The sequence below is a fragment of the Acinonyx jubatus genome, chromosome D2 (genome assembly GCF_027475565.1).
Source record: "Acinonyx jubatus isolate Ajub_Pintada_27869175 chromosome D2, VMU_Ajub_asm_v1.0, whole genome shotgun sequence".
NCBI classification, from domain to species: Eukaryota; Metazoa; Chordata; class Mammalia; order Carnivora; family Felidae; genus Acinonyx; species Acinonyx jubatus.
Genome location: NC_069393.1, coordinates 63,199,082 through 63,217,760, shown reverse-complemented (window position 1 = coordinate 63,217,760; position 18,679 = coordinate 63,199,082). Strand labels below are relative to the sequence as shown.

Sequence of the window (18,679 nt, the reverse complement as noted above, 5' to 3'; positions counted from 1 at the left end):
TTAACAGGAGGCACTTCTTCCTGGATGTTCCCCTTCCGCCCCATCTTCCTGGGAGCTCTGCAGTGATGCTGCAGGGGAGATTCTCACTTCCCTAATCTGCAAATCCTGTTTGAGAGAAACCCCTGGTGGTCTGCACAGTCTTCTCAGGAAAGCTTTAATAGCCAAATGCATTAGCAGGGTCTCGTGTGGCTGAGACCTCATTAATCTTCCCCGATCCACCCTGGTATATTTGCCCATTTACCATGAAGCATTAATAGAAGTAAGTAAAACTGAAACATGCTTGTCAGGATGATGGTACGGTAAAGCAAGGGATGAAGAATGTGGGCACATTCTGTTCACTCGTTTTTAGAATAGGTTCATTCGTATGGGCTCTTCTTTTCATTCTCTTGACTTTCAACTTGACATTTATTCAAACTCTAAAATCAGATGCACAACTTAGAGATTTAACCAAAAATGGTGTGTCCCTCACCTAAATCAATGTTAAAATATACCGATAGCTTCTCTTTCTTGCTCTCTCTTCCTCCCCACCTCTTCTCCTTTTATCGTTTCTGGTGGAATAAAGAGATTTCTTATCATTAAATGAACATCATTTCTTGTAAGGTTTCCCAGGAGCAAAGAAGATGAATGTCCGTTTCTCCCAGCATCGCTCCTCTGTCTGATAGCAGCTAACATTTTAAAATGATGTAACCTTTTGGCATTTATAGATCTTTGGGGATTTAAGAGAGAAGTTACTCTGGGACTTGTAATGACCATGGAAGTGTGTTCTGATTGAGTTTGAGTGGAGGCTATGGGATAATGCTGGAATTTTGAAGGAAGCTCAAATATTCTCAAGGTATTTAATCTGTCTCCATAGTGGCTGCAATACTAAAAATATCTCTCAAATTTGTCCATCATTCTCTTCCTTTAAAATCTTATTTTTTAAATGTTTTTATTTATTTTTGAGACAGAGAGAGATAGAGCATGAGCAGGGGAGGGGCAGAGAGAGAGGGAGACACAGAATCTGAAGCAGGCTCCAGGCTCTGAGCTGTCAGTACAGAGCCTGACGCGGGGCTCGAACTCACGGAGTGTGAGATCATGACCTGAGCTGAAGTCGGACACTTTAACTGACTGATCCACCAGGTACCCCTAAAATCTTATTTTTTTAAGAACCAGATGATACAATGCTAACTGTTCATGAATATTCCATATTCCCTCCTTTCCCCTTTGTATGACAATAGCTATTTCTCTGGCAAAATGACTTCATTTTTTAGGTGCCAATGGGTCATATGATCTCTTTATCATAAAATCAGTTACACTGTTAACAATTTTTATTGGCTTTAGCATAAATTTCTTCAAGAATCTACTTGTGAGGGAAGTGTTTGTTTCCCCACCTGTGCTATGATTAAGTCATGCCTTGTTTGCTCATTTCTGTCATTTTTTTCTAACCTATACTTGTGATAAAGCATAAAACCAGTCTTCCGGAGGAATGATGCTAGAAGGGTGAGAAAAGAAGGCCAGGGTCATTATTAAAAATCTGAGTGTGAAGCAGGTCTGGGTATTTCGATTTCATAGATTTGTATTTACAGCCAAAACATTACCTTTATTTCTCAGGAATATCTCATCAGTCATTTTGTTATTGAGAGTCTCCATTACCTAACTCCTAATTGCTTATTGCCAACCCCCTTTCCTCATCTAGGCAATATTTTTGTGAGATACTTAAAATATAGTCCGCCTCTCTCTCTCTCTCTCTCTCTCTCTCTCTCTCTCTCTCTCTCTCTCTCTCCCTCCCTCCCCTTCCTTCCCCCCTTCCTTCCTCTCTCCTCCTCCCCTCTCTTGAACTCAACTCCCACATTTTTATAAAACATAGTACTAAATGTGCCATTCTTTGTGAAGTACTAATATTAACATTAGCATAAAACTTAGCATTGCTTTCACACAGATGAACTTAATCTACACATAAACGCTTGCAGCATATGCCGTAGACAGCTTTACCACTGACTAGCTGTGTGACCTTGAACTAATCACCTCATTTCTCTAAGCCTCATTTCCTCATGTGCCAAATGGACATAGTATCTACCTGAAGTATTTTTAAACAATTTAAGGAAGTAATATTTTATTTTATTTTATTTTATTTTATTTTATTTTATTTTTAAACATTTTTTTTAACGTTTATTTATTTTTGGGACAGAGAGAGACAGAGCATGAACGGGGGAGGGGCAGAGAGGGAGGGAGACACAGAATCGGAAACAGGCTCCAGGCTCCGAGCCATCAGCCCAGAGCCCGACGCGGGGCTCGAACTCACGGACCGCGAGATCGTGACCTGGCTGAAGTCGGACGCTTAACTGACTGCTCCACCCAGGCGCCCCAGGAAGTAATATTTTAATGGCTTAGTAGACTGTCTTGTACACAACAGATACTCAGTAAATGTAAACTTTTTTTATATAGTGTTACTACTCTCAACAAGAGAACAGGCTCATAAGAAGATTAAAGTGAGCTATGAGCTTTTCAGAGTGGCATAACTGATACATAGCAGAGATGAAACTCAAATCCATCTTTGGAGTCAGTCCCCTTGTTATTTCCTGTGATTATAATTTATGTTTATAGTTTGTTTTTCCTTCTTCTCGTGACATGAATGACCTTCACAGCATGTACTCTCTTTCTTTGTTTTTTCTGAGAAAGTACACACATTCACAGCAATATTGACTGGGGTCAGGTTTAGGATTTGATCATGACTCTTCACATGGAAAACAGATCTGTGGTTCACGATCCCTATGTTCAGCCCTGGAGATCAATCTGTCCATGTACATGAACATATGTTTCCTTTGTAGGACGATTAGTTTCATCCACGGTAATGGAAGCAGATTCTTGCCATGAAATGGTGTTTTTTAGTTCGATATTCTCTAAGTTGACTCAAAGGAGAGAATTATGTTCAATAGTTCCAAGAGAAATAAAAACTCAATCGTAGGCTTTTTTTCTTGAATTGTCTTCCAAGGAGTGTAACCTATACATTGTCATTCCCAGTGAACATCATTAATTTCCTGTGTACTCTACACGGTTGGGCAAAAGGAGCACAGTTTATTGTTATGTAATAATTAAGAACTGGAGTTTTCTGACAAGGCTAGTAATAGATGTATGAAGGACTGGAATTATAATATTCTATATACTTCTTGAAAATACTTTTTGCCCCTAAAAAGTCAAAGCCTTTGGGTCCGCATTAAGAACAATAAAATTGAGGGGTGCCTGTGTGGCTTAGCAGGTCAAGTGTCTGTTACTTGATTTCTGCACCAGTCATGACCTGGTGATTCTTGGAATTGAGCCCCCATGACAAGCTCTGTGCTGACAGAACAGAGCCTGCTTGGGATTCTCTCCCTTCCTCTCCCTCTGTCCATCCCCTGCATGTGCATGCTCTTTCTCTCTCCACCCCTGCTGTCTCAACATAAACAAACTTAAAATAAAAGTAAAGTCACAGAATAAACTGTTTAGAATATAATGCCACAGTTTCCCTGCAATTTCATTGAATCAACTTTCAGGTCAGGAGTAAACGGTCTGTTGCCTAAATGTTCTCTTGGCCTCTTAGTATTTAATGACCGTACTTTGTGTTAATGAACATGGATTGTGCGTTAGAGGAGCTTCACTGAGTTTGGGAGAGGGGGGCAGTGGGTAGGAGTCGGATTGTATACTGAGTCCACCTTTCTACAGATTCTATCAGTGTATACTTATTTGAGCTTTTTTTTTTTTTCTATTTAATCACTTCCCTCTCCTTTTCTTGCTGTTGTTTGTACTTCAGTGACTTCCTTTTCATGGGTCACTCTAGGATCCTGTATAGCTTTCCCTAACACTGTCCTCCAAATGGCAGCCACTTGGTAAGCACTTATTGTTGTCACTCTCCACTCATCTGGTGAGGATAAATGCTCAGCTTGCCTTGGGAAAAGGCAGCTTTTCCACCTATATTGATAGCACATCATTTACTTGCTCCGATTCAATTTTACCTAATTTGTTTTTAATATTGAAGCCAGAGGTTTGCAAATAGCCTCTTATAGTGTTTATAGACAGATTCTTGTTTCAATACAGTGGTTAGGTAACTGGAGTGCCCGATCGCTATTATCAGTATTTTTTTTGTCATTGTCATTATCATTATGGAAAGTATTTGTTTTGCACCTGTGATACAGGCGTCTAAATCTCAGTTAAGCCTTAAGCAAAGCAAAAGAGAGACCCCCAGTATATTACCTCTTCATGATTAGAGTCCATGAACGACAAGGAGTAGACAAATGAGCAAACAAATAGTGAACACCTAAAATAAATAATTTGTGCTTTAGGACCAGAGGAATGGTAGGAACAGGTGTATTCCTGGAGGTGGTGAAATTGCCCCTTATTAACTACCACTTTGTCTAAATGGGTAAATGATGGAATTCCAAGAACAACACATCTAGGAGAATCTGGAAAACTAAATAGTAGGGGGATGTCCTCAGTGGGCACCTGGAAGAATCAGAAGGCTGCCAGGCAGACTTTTGTAGAATTGCATCATGTAGCCATATGTTGAGTCTGAAGCAAGTCAAAGAGAATAAAGATGTATTTAATTTCTGATGACACTGAGTTGTCAGAAGGACTAATACCAAAAAAAGAGAGAAGTGACATATTTTAAATCTATAAATTGTATTTTGTGTTCATTTGTCACCTCTAGGAAAAGCAAATAAAGTTTCTTCCTTCTCCCAAAGTGGATGATGAATGATTGCTTAAGGTTGGGTGGCGGGAGCCTGTGTCACTGTTATTGACTTTCTATGGAAAACAATTCATCTACAGATGCAGTCAGCGTGGTGTGTGTGCACACCCAGCAAGGCATACGTAAACTGGTTCTAATCATTCACGGGCTGATCTGAACAGAGAATAATTACTCTCCTGTTAAAGACAGGCTCTTCCCCTTGTCTCTACCGTCCTTACCTCCAAGTACAAGAGCAAGGATTTGTTTGAGAGGACTCAGACTCATAATGTCACTGGGGTCTATGGACTGCATTCAGCCAAAGTCAGGTGTGAAAAGAACCTACTCATTTACTCACTCATTTATTCATTCATTTGTTTATTTACAAAGATCTATGGACCTGCTGTGGACCAAGCTTTATGCCAGCCAAACAGGGTCCTCTCTGGTTAGAGAACTGACTTGAGGAACTGTACAAAGTTTAGATTCATGCCTTTTACAAAGTCCTCCTAAAATTCCCTCATTATGATCCTATTCTAGAATGCAGAGGATTAAACATTAAAAGCCAAAAGGGGTCAGAGAGCCAGCATAAACCAGCAAAACAGGGATCATTGAACATATTTAAGAAATATAATCTGTTGAGGCACCTGGGTGGCTCAGTCAGTTGAGCATCCAACTCTTGATTCCAGCTCAGGTCATGGTCTCATGGTTCATGTTTGATCAGGTCATGATCTCATGGTTCATGGGTTTGAGCCCCACATCAGGCTCTGCCTGTACTGTCTGAGGGGGATTCTCTGTCTCTCTCTCCCTCTGCCCCTCCTCTACTCATATGTACAGGCATGTACTCTCTCTCCCTCTCAAAATAAATAAAGTTAAGAGAAGTGCAATCTGTTATTTTTTGAGGAGTATTAAGTAACTTGAAGGTATTATTTTGATAATATTTCCTAGGAGAATACCTTTTTGAGAAGATAGGACTTTATTTATAAATGCCATCATTTATGTCTAAAGATTGGATCACATTTATTTTTACATTGTTTCTTTTTCTCAAATAGGTTAAACATTTTTCTATTTAGATGTTGCTTAAATTCATTATTTACTTCTTAACTTATTTACTTGTAATAACCTTCAAAAGGACACCATAAACCTCAACCCATTTGAATAAATTACTAAAAAAAATTGAATTTAATGACTGAAATAATAGGATTCTATGTATTCAGTTAACAGTAAATTGTCAAGTACTTATCGCTACTCAACCACTGCACTGATTGTAACCTAATTATGTTGAAGGCTATGATTAAGTAATTGAAATATTTTATACACAATGGTACATACTCGTGTGTGGATATGCATTTGTGTGTTTCTGGTTCAGTTAGAAATGAACATAGGCCATTATATTAAGTGGAAAAACCCACTACATCCATGATATTATATATAGATGTGAATAAAGAAGTAGAGGGAAGCACACACATGGTTTGACTTGTTCAAGGAATAGGGTCATGAGCAATTTATTTTTCTTTTATTTTAAATTCTTCTGGCAGCCTTACAAAGTTGTTTGTGCAATAAAAAATGGCTAAATAAAAATGGGTCCAGATTGACCTGTTTATTTTGCCTGGATTTGAGCAGAGATTTGAGAGAGGAACCAATGGAAGGTTTGTGTCATACAGATACACCTATAAATCTTCCAGGGGAGAATTTCCTGACATCTTCCATCATTTCCAAAATGTCAGATTTTCAGATAGGGTTTCAGGTGAGGACTGGAGAGAGAAGCTGAGATTTGGGTCTATATACTTTTAGCATTCAGAATAAAAAACCAAAGGGGTCAGGAGTTTTGTTTATTTAATATTAAGTATCCTTGCGTTTGAAAATGCTTGTGTTATTCTATCTCCCCTCAGCCAGTATTATCTGGAATATCTCATATGGTCTCATGACTTACACCATTAGTGAGTCTCAAAAATATTTTAGATGACACATGAAAATCAGCTTGATTTGAGGATATTCTGTAGGCCTACTGTTTTTATTTTGGTGAAACAGTCTGCCAGGGGAAGCAGGTGGTGCAATCTGCTCTCATGGGAAGAAAGGAAAACATATTTTGGTTGACAGGGAAATAGAAAGTCAGAGGAGGAAAAAAAAAATCACCTTGCCTGAGACAATGGCCGCTCTACAGAATCGATCCTCTTCATACTATCATGGAAATTACTTTCTGGCAGTAGAGCCGAAAGGTTGTTATGTATTATTGTTGACTGTGGTTGGAGACACAAAGCAGTGCGATCATTTGATGACTTATTTGGAAAATGACAGCTTTTATGTGCCAATAAATATGAAATCACCTGCAAGTATTCTTGTGAATTTAGGAACCATCCGAATGTCCTTTCTTAGTGCATAAGGTAGAGTTTAATGAAGCCACGTGACTTGTACTTAGTCAATTATCTGGCGGTTCTGTCTCCGCCATCCGATGAGGGAACCCTGTCCGCTTGGTGAGTGCAAGACAGAGAGGCCCGTGTAACTTTGTCAGAATTTCTGGTTGGTGGACAGCGGCTTCCCCGGAACATGGAAGGAGGCAATTAGTCTCCAGTTTTAGGTGTGCTTTTCATCTTGTGCAGAGTGTGGCTGACGGCCACAGCATCCCGCTTACTCCACCACATCCCTTTTTCTCCTTCAACAAGGGTGGGTTGAAGGAATAGCAAGGAGCTTTAAATTCATCCTGGGTTACAGAAACACAATCCAGGCTGAGTGTGTCTGGCGTGCGGTGGTCATGTGCCATTGGCGGTGACAGGACACCACTTGCAAAGATGACGCTGACTATTCTGAGGTTTTAATATGATTGCCTCCGCACGCTTGAGAAAGCCCCATGTGTTTGATCTTTTATGACATGACCCTATTTTTTTTTCTTTTCCTTCCTCTCTCTTCTTTTCCTGGAACTGCTGCGTCCTCAGCTGGCAGTCTTTAAACCCTGGGCTGCAGTGATTTCTCTTCATATGACCACACATTAAGCATATCTTTCATGCTTCTCTGAACCAAACTCAGAAAGTGCCAATTAATAAGTTGATGGGGAACAAGTTAATGGGTAGCATTAAGGCCACCTGTCTGGAGGCATTAGGTGTGCACGTTGACTGAGTGAAAGGAGACCTGCAGAGAGTCGGGAATGAGGTACTTTATCACACATTCCTAGAGGCATAGAATGAAAGAATAAAAGTCCGTTTTCAGGGCAGCCCCTCCATCTTGTTGCTCTTGTGGATTGTTCACACTGCTCTGGCCAAGGTTAACCATCCTCACGAGAAAGGACAAAGCATCTGAAGCTGTGAGTGTTTATACATGTAAAGCATATTTCTTGGTCAGTAGGCTAAAGATTGAGAAGAACATCCGATACTTTTCCATGGCACTTCCATTCATATCTGCTCCAACTATTCTGGGCATCTTTCTATTGGACATGACTGGTCTGAAAACTCTATTCATTCATTCATTCATGTATACATTCATTCATTTATCCATTTATTTATTCATCCATTCATTTGGAAAGTACTCACTGAGTTTATAAAATACGCTGGACCTTACTCTAGCTGCTGGGAGTATACTTGTGGGGGAGAAAAAGAGAGGAATATCATAGATCCCTGTTCTCATTGAGTTGATGTACTAGTAGGGAGTATGTAGATGAGAAGCAAAATAAATCAGCAAATTATAAAATAGGTTTAAAGGTGATAAAATGTGGCCTTTATACAATTTCCAGAGGGGGATTTAGAAAGCTCAGCCTTTGAGTCAAGACTCAGAAAATCAGATTAAAGGTAGGAGGACACAGAATATTGTTGGTGTGAATAAGAGGGCTTATGATTAGAGGAAAAAAGGAATGGGCCCCATCCTCTTTCTCTTTCTTTCCACCTTAACCACAGCAGACTATGACAAGTCTTGGATGGAAAGTAGACAAGGCCCAGTAGGAAAGAGGGCTGAGGTTAGGGGAACAGTAGGGCATATTTCAGATGAAGGACATAACCTTGAGAAAATACAAGGAGACCCATAGAAGACAATAAAATGCACTTCATTCTTTCCTCTCCCTTCCAGCTTGTCTGCCTCTTTGATTTTTTAGTGAAAACAGTTTCATGGCATTGGTCCAGGAGAACAAAGCGACAGAGCCAATGTCCTTGTTTAGCCAAGCATTCTTTAGTCCTTCTTGCTGTCTTACTGAACTGTTAGCTCCTTTCTTTAGTTTTTGTAAGTTTGGAAACTTAACGTTTTGTTGTCTTCTTTCCCCAACAATTCTCGGCTGCAGATCATGTTACTCACAGACCCGGAGATTGAGAGCAGTTTACTGATCAGCTCAGATGAAGGGGCCACCTATCAGAAGTACCGGCTGAACTTTTACATTCAGAGCTTGCTTTTCCACCCCAAGCAAGAGGACTGGATTCTGGCATACAGCCAAGACCAAAAGGTGAGCATAATTACCTCATTTGAGACAACAGTGCCTGGTTTTCCAGGGAACGGACCAGGAGTTGATTGTCTCTACCTTTCTTCTCAGCAGTGACTTTTGTTCTGTGCAGTAGCCTGAACTCTGAACCAGGGGGTTGGGAGCAGCAAGGAGGATTTCAAGGTGTTTGCTTGAGCTGTGTAAATATCTGAAATAATATACAAGGGAAGAGCCTGACACTAAGGAAGACATGGTGGAGAAGCAGTTATTAATAGATGCCATGGGCCATCAGGGGCTCCTACCCCCCATGGAATTTGAGACAGTGTTTTGTGCATGTGGAGATGTGAGCATTTTTCTGGATTAAGGGCCCAGAGCTTTTTTTCAGAGCCTTCTTGGGAAGGAAAACTCTAAAAAGGTGAAGAACACTATGATTTGCTAAAACAGTGAGAGACATGGCCAGAGGAGCAGTGATAATGTTCATAGAGGACATTATTCAGAACCAAGTCATTTCACCCTGACAAGACAACTCTGTCTTCTCTTGGTGGTTGTGCTGAAGGAGAGGTCTACTTTTTAAGAACATTGACTGAGGTTGTGCTAGTGTGTGTGTGTGTGTGTGTGTGTGTGTGTGTGTGAGAGAGAGAGAGAGAGAGAGAGAGATATGTGTATATATTTTATGGGGTATATACTATATACTACACATACACTATAAAATATCTCTAGTCCCTGCTTTTAAGAAGCTTAAATTTTCAGGTAGAATATAAGGTGAGCAACAGCAGATACAATTAAAGAAACAAAGGATTTACAGGCAAATATGAGACTCTAGCTATAAAAGCCAATGAGAAAATAGGTGAAATATTGCAATGCTCTTTGTGAAGTGAATGATTCAGTGAAGTTATTCTGCAAAATCTTTTTATGGGAATCTTGTGCTAGAAATTACATATATTTAAAGAGATACCGAACTTCTGTGAGTGAGGAGGTTATTCTAGGGTTTGTTTTTTTTTTTTTCTGTCGAGCAGATGTAGATGTGCGGGGTTCTTCCTGAAGGCAGGGGAAGGGTAGACGCAACCTTCCAAGATCTCTACTGACTCGGGCATTTTGGAGGTGGCAAATTAAAATTCTTAGGATTGGAGTTTTATTCATGCTGCCCTTACTGCCAAACAAAATGCACATTGAGCCTAAAAATAGAAAAGATTTACAATTAGTATCTTCTTTTCCTCTTGAGCAGCCTGGCTACCCTTTCAGCAGAATGTAAAATTTCATTCCTGGAGTCAGGCCACAGTGCATCTGGTCCAAGATGGTGCAGTTACCAGAGGCGAGGCTGAGCAGCTCGGGACACAGAGAATTAGTCATTTAATCCACTGGGTTGACTGTATTTTATTTGACAGTTGGTTAATTTTCCCCCTGATGCCAGAGGCACAGTGAGGACCAGATTTACCTGGCTAAGTAGAAACTCTACAGTTGTGCGGGAAGAGATGCCCACACATGTAACCCTTCATGTTCCAGCACTTCAAACAGGGCCTCCCACAGCCACTGTGGCTGAGTGAACAACCCTGGAGGAGTGTGGACATCTGAGTTGTGGCCCCAACTCAGCCACAGTACTTGGTGAATGGTGCTTGGTGTTGGTCTTTGCCTTAACACGTGTTTACACAAATAAGTATGCTTGCAGGTGCACTTCCAATGAGATGGACAAAAATACATTAGACTCCAGCTCTGTTGTAGATGCTCCTCATGGTGCAGTGTTGGTCTAAATCAGTTTATCAAGGAGCGTTCAGTCCATGTGGGGAGAGAAGATAAATGTACATGAGTTCACTAACAGCCTAAGAGAAGCCAAAAAGGCAGTACCCTCATTCACACATAACAGATACCCAGTTGAAGTAGCTGGATGGATTATATGAAATTGGCAGCCCAAAGTTCAGGAGATAGAGATCTTATGAAATGATTTCACCTTGACCTTAAAGAATATATGTCATATTTCTGTTTGGAGGACCACACTGTACACAAGAGGAATGTCCTAAGCAATAATATAAAGTTAGAAAAACAGTGTTCACAGGGTTGAGAATGCGTCCATTTGACCGAAACTGAAATTTAGTAAAGTTAATTCTGTATATATTTTTGGAATCTGATCTTGACTGCTTTTTGCTGTTTTGACTGCCTGACTCCTAGGAAAAATAAGTTTTGTTTTCATAATTAGGACCCTTTTGAAAAATCTGGCCAGTGTGATGGTGTCTTCAGAGGTATACACTACGAAGGTTATTCTGGTAGCAAAGTTAGGATGAACTGGGATAATATGAGGTCAAAAGCAAGAAGACCGGTTAGGATTATATGGCAGTAGTCCTGGTCTGGACCAAAAATACCTTCTGTGACCATGGACCAAATGAATTCTATCACTTTAGAGCTGGAAGGAGCCTTAACAGTCATTGCTGGTATGTAGCTAACAAACCAAAACTATGAGAAGTTAATGAATTTCCCCCAAAGAGAAAAACCATTCATTGGTATCACGTGTCAAAGTTCAGTGAATGGAATAAAGGCTTATATGAAATTTGGTAGCATTCTCATCCTTGATTATGACATCTAGAGATTAGCAGTTAGGCAGAAACATACCAACCTTACTGTTGAGCTCTCTGTTTTTCCTAGAGAGAGTGAAGGAGAAATCATCCTAGAAAAAAAAAATTGTAGATAGCCTTCTAAGATGAGTCGGGGATAGAGTACTCCATATCTTAGGGCTTAAGTCACAGAATGAGGAGTGGGGCATTTGGTGGGAGGCAAGTGGGCTGCAGCCATAAGATGAGCCATTGGCCAATGAGGTTGGCTGGAAGTCAAGTGGAAAGGGTGTGTGGCCACTCAGGTGGGTCAGTGATATGAAAATAATAGCCAGCAAACACCCATGAATCATGGAGCTTTTAACACTGATGAGATGCTGCACTGAGCACCAAGGAGAGCCCTGTGCTGGTGTTGGCAGGCCAATGACTATATTTGCCCAGGAAAAGGGAACATTTCTTCTTTCATGTAAGGATTGCTCATCAGTTTTTCTGTGACAACTACTATTGCTACTGCGGCAGAACTCCCCGTGAAGATCTTAGTCTCATTGCTGGTCCTCGCGCTGCTGGATGCTTTTCTACGCCAGCCTATGGTGAACAGAATACTCAAGTAAAAGGTGCTGTCCCTTTGAAAGAATCTTCTTCAGGTGGCCACTCCTTGAGAACTCACCCGTGAACAGAGTCCTCCTCTCCCCCCCTTCCTGGTCTCCTGCCCCCATTGTCTTCTCAGACGTGCCCTCCCTCTTTTGAATACATACTCTCCCTCTTTCGCCACCCTTATTTTCCCCTTACTTCCCTGCCTTTGCCTTTTCTCTCCTTCAGTACAGGAGACTTTTAAGGCCCTGAGGACAGAGTCTGGAGCCCTGGCTTGCAGGACACAGCCCATATGAGCTGCGGTGTTCTGCTCTGTCTGCATTTCATCTTGTGTGCCTCAGTACCAAGAGGAGGTTTTTTGATGTGCGCATTTTAAAGGACCCAAAGTGTTTTGTTGAGCCTGTTCTCCTTTCTGGCCCAAGAGAGAGTTTTACTGGCCACCAATTCCATAGGAAATCAGATTTATTTTCTTAAAAATAGCTTTTCATCACAGACAAATGTGTATGGACCAAGGCCCTCAGAATTCATAAAATCAGGCCTTCTGATGTTTCAGTCCTTTTTTTTTTTTTCTGAGAGAAATCTGACTATGATATTCAATGTCTAGATGGTTGCCAAGAGGTGAAAGCTTTCTTGAATGAGCATGCAGCTTTCCAAACACCACAGGAATGACTGAAGCAGAAAGCAGTACCTTTTTTTCCCTTTAAGGTCCTGAAGTACCCTGGCTACTTAGGGAGCCCTGTCCGGGACCTAATGCAGTATAGACAAAGGAGTTAGCCTCCTTGGCTTCTAATGGGTCTTTGTGAAGGTGTGCCTTTGGAAAGCCCTGAAATCTCCAGAAATGTAAATATAATAGATACTATGGAAATTTTGTCAAATGGACAGAAGGATACTGGTCCCATAATGTCACACTACTAAGAATTCTTACAAAATAGCAGTCAGTCACAATGGACACAACAAAGAATTCATAGCATTTAGTACAGGACCACCAAGATCTTGCTCTCCTTTATTTATTTATTATCTTTTTTATTTCCGTAATTAAGCAGTCCGCAAAGCAAACATTCTGTACATTTGGTTGTTTGTTTGTTTGTTTCTTTGCATTCGGAAATGGAGCCGGCACCGGAAAGCAGAGAGAGAGTTCTTCACTTCCTTGCTAGTTTCCCCTCACTTGCTTGCCTCAGTGCAGGAAACCACCCAAGGAAGGCTTAGCAGCAGGCTGAGTCTGCCAGATTACATCTTTATTTTAATTTGGCAATAAACTAGTGTACAAACTGTGCTGTAAAACATTGCCTCCAACGGCATCTCTCAGTCTGTCTTAAACACCTCACTAAACATGATGTGTTGGGAAACATTTGAAATGAGAGAAAACAAAACGCAGATGTGACTGAAAGAGAAAAAAAAGAAGAAGAAAATTATAGGAATGTGCATATACCTCAGCTTTGCAGACCACCGTGGCACTGGGCCCCCGGCCTCTCCATTAGGGGTTGCACTGGGGGACAATTTTTAAAGGGGGGGCGTCTGCAGTGTTGGGAAAGCAACATGACCACTTGGGGCTCAGGCCAGTGAGCAGCTCTAGAGGAAAGGCCCCCTCACCTGCTTGCTCCACTTAACCCCCTGGCAAAGATCTGCCGGGGGGCCTGCTGGCTCTGACCCTTTTTCTCTGGTCCCAGGAGGTGTTCTTCCTCTTGCCGCCCTTGTGGATATCCAAGTTCATTGAGGCCATGAACGACAAGCAAGAAATGGTACCGAACAAAGCGGCTGGGTCTGGGCTGTGAGGTGGAGAGCAGGTGTTCATGTAGACATTTAGAGGGGTGGGGGTGGGGAGGTGTTGGGAGGCTCCACCCTGTTGTTCTTGCAGCCTTGGGTGGCTCGTCCAGTGTCACCAGACCTTCATATTTTCTCAAGAGAAGGAATCCTGTTCTATTAGATATGGTATTTTCATACTTTTAAGTATTTACAACTAACTCAAATTAAAAAAAAATAATGTTATTTATTTTTGAGAGAGAGAGATAAAGCATGAGCACGTGTATGGGTGGGGTGCAGAGAGAGAGGGAGACACAGAATCTGAAGCAAGCTCCAGGCTCCAGACTGTTAGCACAGAGCCTGACATGGGGCTTGCACTCATGAACCGTGAGATCATGACCTGAGCTGAAGTCGGACACTTGACTGAATGAACCATTCAGACGCCCCAACAAGCTCAAAAACTTAAAACAGAAAATGGTGAGGGGAGAATAAATCTCATCTTGCTGCCTTGCATTAGTCCCCAGATCACTTTTCTTTCCCTTCTGTCTTTCCCATCAGCTTTCTTTTTCTCCTGTTCATGGATCTCCCTGTCAGTTTTATTTCAGATGTTAAATTGTTTTGTGATTTTTTATAAGTTTTATTTATTTATTTTGAGAGAGAGAAAGAGCATGGGAGGACAGAGAGTGAGGGGGAGAGAGAGAGAATCCCAAGCAGGCTCTGCACTGTCAGCTCAAAGCCCAGTGCAGGGCTTGATCTCACAAACTGTGAGATCATGACCTGAGCCAAAGTCAAAAGTCATCCACTTAACCGCCTGAGCCTCTCAGGTGCCCCTGTGTTGTGAATTTTTAAAAAAATGCTTCCAAATTGGGTGATAAATTCTGTGGCGGTAAGACAGAACCTTCAGGACAGTATGGTGGGCTACCCTTCATTTTGTGGCAGTTCTAGAATATTCACCAGTTTATATTGTTTCATTTATTCTGGAGCTTGATGATTCAGCATTCCAAGTAATATCACGTGAGAGCCTTCTCGACTCCTCTGTATTCCAAAGAATCACAGTTTATGAAAGAAGCAAGAAATCCTAAGGGTTGCATGTTACCTCACCTTCAATATTTTGGCATTTATGTGTATGTGTGAGATGTATACAAAACCGAATCATAGCTCTGAAGGGGGCGAACATGTTTTGATAAGGAGGCTCTTTTCACACATAATTAAAACCCTAAATATTAACAGTCGGCATTCTCTGCATGAGTGAAGACTAACTTTGAGCTAAAATGATATATTGATAGAAAAGGAAAATTATACTGCCAATGTGTTCAATAGCATACAATAGAATTTTAGTAACCTGTATAAAAGTAAATAAAAAAAATACTCCTTTTAGTTTCATATCCATTCCTAAAAACCAAAAAAAAAAAAAAAAAAGCAACAACAACAAAACAAACAACAAAACACCTCCCTCCCTCCATTCCTTTTTAATCTTTCCTACATCCTAACAGAAAGCCATTGCTGATCTTGGTTGTTCTGGATCTTGGCAAACTGTGACTGCTTGAAAAGGGAATAAAGGTCAGCATTTTCCAAAACTCAGTCGTAGTGCTTTCTCGCCAGTAGGAGACAATACAGCAAGCCAGATAAGATCATGAGCTCTCTACTCTGTCAGGTCCTACCAATGGCGGGGTGACCTTTGGCAGGTCACCGTATGGGTTCTACAACTGTAAAGTAGAAGTAACAATAAGAGAACGTGCCTCACGGGACCGTGTGAGGATGCTGATATAACGTGTGTAAAACACTTACCACAGAGCCTGGTGAAGAATAAGCATCATAGAACTGCCAGCCAGTGTATGATTCAGAGGCCTGAGAGCGAGCCGACCTGGTGTGGTGTCGCTGGATTTAGACACGGGGCTGCCTTAGCAGCAGTTCGGTGTCTCCCCAGTACCTGAAGTCGTAGACATTTAGGTCAATGTCAGATGCCCCCTTAGCATTCAATCGCTGAAAGGTACCATGGAACCAGAATGAATGGAGCAAGGAAGAACCGATGCGCAGTACTCAGAAGGTATTGATTATAATAACAGTAAACCATTAAGTATTAAAGCATTTGTCTTCACAGTAACTCTGTTTGTTTTCTAATAGACCTGGTAGCCCCTAAATGTCAAAAGGGCAAGATTGTAATAAATGATAAATAGATCCTTGAAACTCAGCTCCCCGGGGATAGTCAAATAATTTCTGCACAAGTGCAGTTAGCAAATGCATAGCTACATAATGCCATCCTGTTTCTCCAAGGCACGACAGTAAGTAAAAAGGCACTCAGTTATGTATATGAAATATGTTGAGCATTATAGTCCTTGCTGATTTGGTAGGATTTCCATGTGCTTGAAATTTTCCAATGTCAGAGCTGATTTCTATTCTCATGAATATGTAAATAATGTAAGTATCCAACTACAAAACTGGCAATTAGAGTGGAAACCATGGAGCTTGCTAAATGTCATCCCCAGTGCTTGTTTATAAAACAAATTCTCTAGCTGAAATGCCATAATATGTAAACAAGAGAGGCCTCTGTTCACCTTAGATGCCTTGTTTAACTAGGTGATATCGTCATTTTTCACTTGCGACCTGGAACACTTTGAGCTACCTGTTCCTAACCATTTGAATGGAAGGGGCTGCAAGAAGGAAAACTGGACATATCGAAAGGAGGTGCTAGGATTAAGGTTTGGACAGGCACAATTATGCTATCTGGTAGCTATTTAAGCTTTGAAATAAGGTCAACATTTTTCCTTGTGCCGCTTTTTAGCCAGCTCTTTTGATCTGTTCTGTCCACCAGTACTTGTCTGAATGGAGTTTGTCACCTCCTTAAACCAAGTCCCAGTCTGGAAAAGTTTGGAGGACATTAGACTGCTTAAGAGAACCTGGATTTGTTTCCTTACAGAGCTCATTTGTAAGATGCCCAGAAAGCCCTGCCTCTCAGGGGCGCCCTTTAGAAATCTTATAATGCTAGGATTTTCTGCATTCTTCCATGTCAAGAGTGGTTGCAAGCAGTGATGTTGCCAAGAAGGGCAGGGCTTTGGGGAGGAGGAAGGCTTGGCCTTGTGAGTAGACACATTTTGTGAATTTATGACTATGATTTTCATATTTAAAAAAAAATGTGATCTTGGCCAACCTTTTACCATGATATTGTAAGTACGTATTACAAATGGCACAGTCATTGTTCCCAGGGACTCAGAGGCCAGGATCACATAGCTGGCAAGAAGAAGAAAAACCGGAAGTTACACACCCTCCTAAAATTGCCAGGTTCCTAAAATCAAATGAAAAGGCACCGATACAGACCTTCAAGACTCTCATTCTCCCCACTTACTTAACTCCAATGCCTGCCTGGCCAACGCAACTACAGGCATGTCGAGAAAATATCCCAGAACAAGAAGACTTGTGATTCAAAGCCAAATAGCTTCTGTTGCCCTAGGAAAGACCATGATAAAAAAATATTCAGCCTCAGAGGCTGGGAACTTGGAATTCTTATCTAAGACCCTTCCTTGCTTCCAGAAAGTCTGGAAGAAAAAGACAGTCACATCTGCCTCTCCCTGTCATTCCTGCCTTCCTCAGGGTCTGTGGATACTGAAGCTTGATGGCAGTAATCCGTAGCAGAAAGAGGAGCGAGACAGAACTAGCAGTGACCATTCATTCATCCTGTAGCAAGCCTTCTGCAGGGTTTTTCACACCAACTGCTCAACTTTATTCTTGCAGCGAGCATTAGTGATGTTATTATGCTCATGTAGCATTTGGGGACTCTGTGGGTCTAAGGAGTTAAGAAAATTTCCTAAGATGGCCTGTCAAGCAATTGCTAGAACCAGAGTATAGTCGTTGTTTGAATGTCTTCGCGCTCTGTCCTCATTGCATTAAAAAATCCAAAACCCCCCCAAAAAAATGTTTGCCTTCCTGGAAAAGCCATTATGGTTTTTAAATTTTCTTTAATTGCCATTTCCCTCCCCCTGTTTTTATGTAATTGTCTCTTCTCTGTCCGACCTACCACATATCCCTCTGACAGATACTGCGGTGCCCATATCAGGAGCTGATTTCACAGCAGAGGGAGGACTGTCGTTTGAAGATCACGCAGGAGAGGAAGCGAGGGGTGGTGGGACCTGTGAGCCGGAGGGAAACCAGCCCTCACTGGTTCCTAGGCACCCACACCCCTTGTGACAGAGAGGAGTCTGCTTGTAAAATTTCCCCCTGCCCAGGCCAAGTGATAGGGCTTTCAGAAGTGACCCACTCGATGGGGACGCCTGGGTGGCTCAATCGGTTAAGTGTCTAACTCCTGATCTTGGCTCCGGTCATGATCTCAGGGTTTATGAGTCCACATTGGGCTTCACGGACTTTGTCCTGACAGCACAGAGCCTGCTTAGGACTCTGTCTCTCCCTCTCTCTGCCCCTCTCCTCTTGCTCTCTCTCTGTTCTCTCTCAAAATAAATTAATGAACTTAAAAAAAAAAGAAGAAGTGACCCACTCTAATGTTCCACTTCTGGTCGGATGTTTTTCTTTTTAAATGTTGTTTTGTTTGTTTATATTTTTTAATGGCCTCCCCTTCCCTCCTTCTCATACCCAGGGGCCCTGTCTAATCCAGGCACTCACTGGTCCCCCGCCCTGGTGCAGCACCTTCCAGCTGGCCTGTCTCCTCCATTCCATCTTCACGGTCCTAATGCATTGGTCTTACAGAGACACAGCTCCAATTACGTTCCAAGTGACGATTTTCTCCTGCTT

General features: G+C 41.6%; 1 protein-coding gene across 4 annotated transcripts in view; it reads left to right on the top strand.

Moving 5' to 3' along the window:
• Positions 1 to 18,679, top strand: part of SORCS1 (sortilin related VPS10 domain containing receptor 1) — a 502,497-nt gene that overhangs the window by 306,512 nt on the left and 177,306 nt on the right. For all 4 annotated transcript variants that reach the window (XM_027063022.2, XM_015082978.3, XM_027063024.2 and 1 more), the window contains exon 4: positions 8,934 to 9,092. In XM_027063022.2, the coding sequence (XP_026918823.1) occupies positions 8,934 to 9,092 (159 nt within the window). The remainder of the gene's footprint in view (positions 1 to 8,933; positions 9,093 to 18,679) is intronic.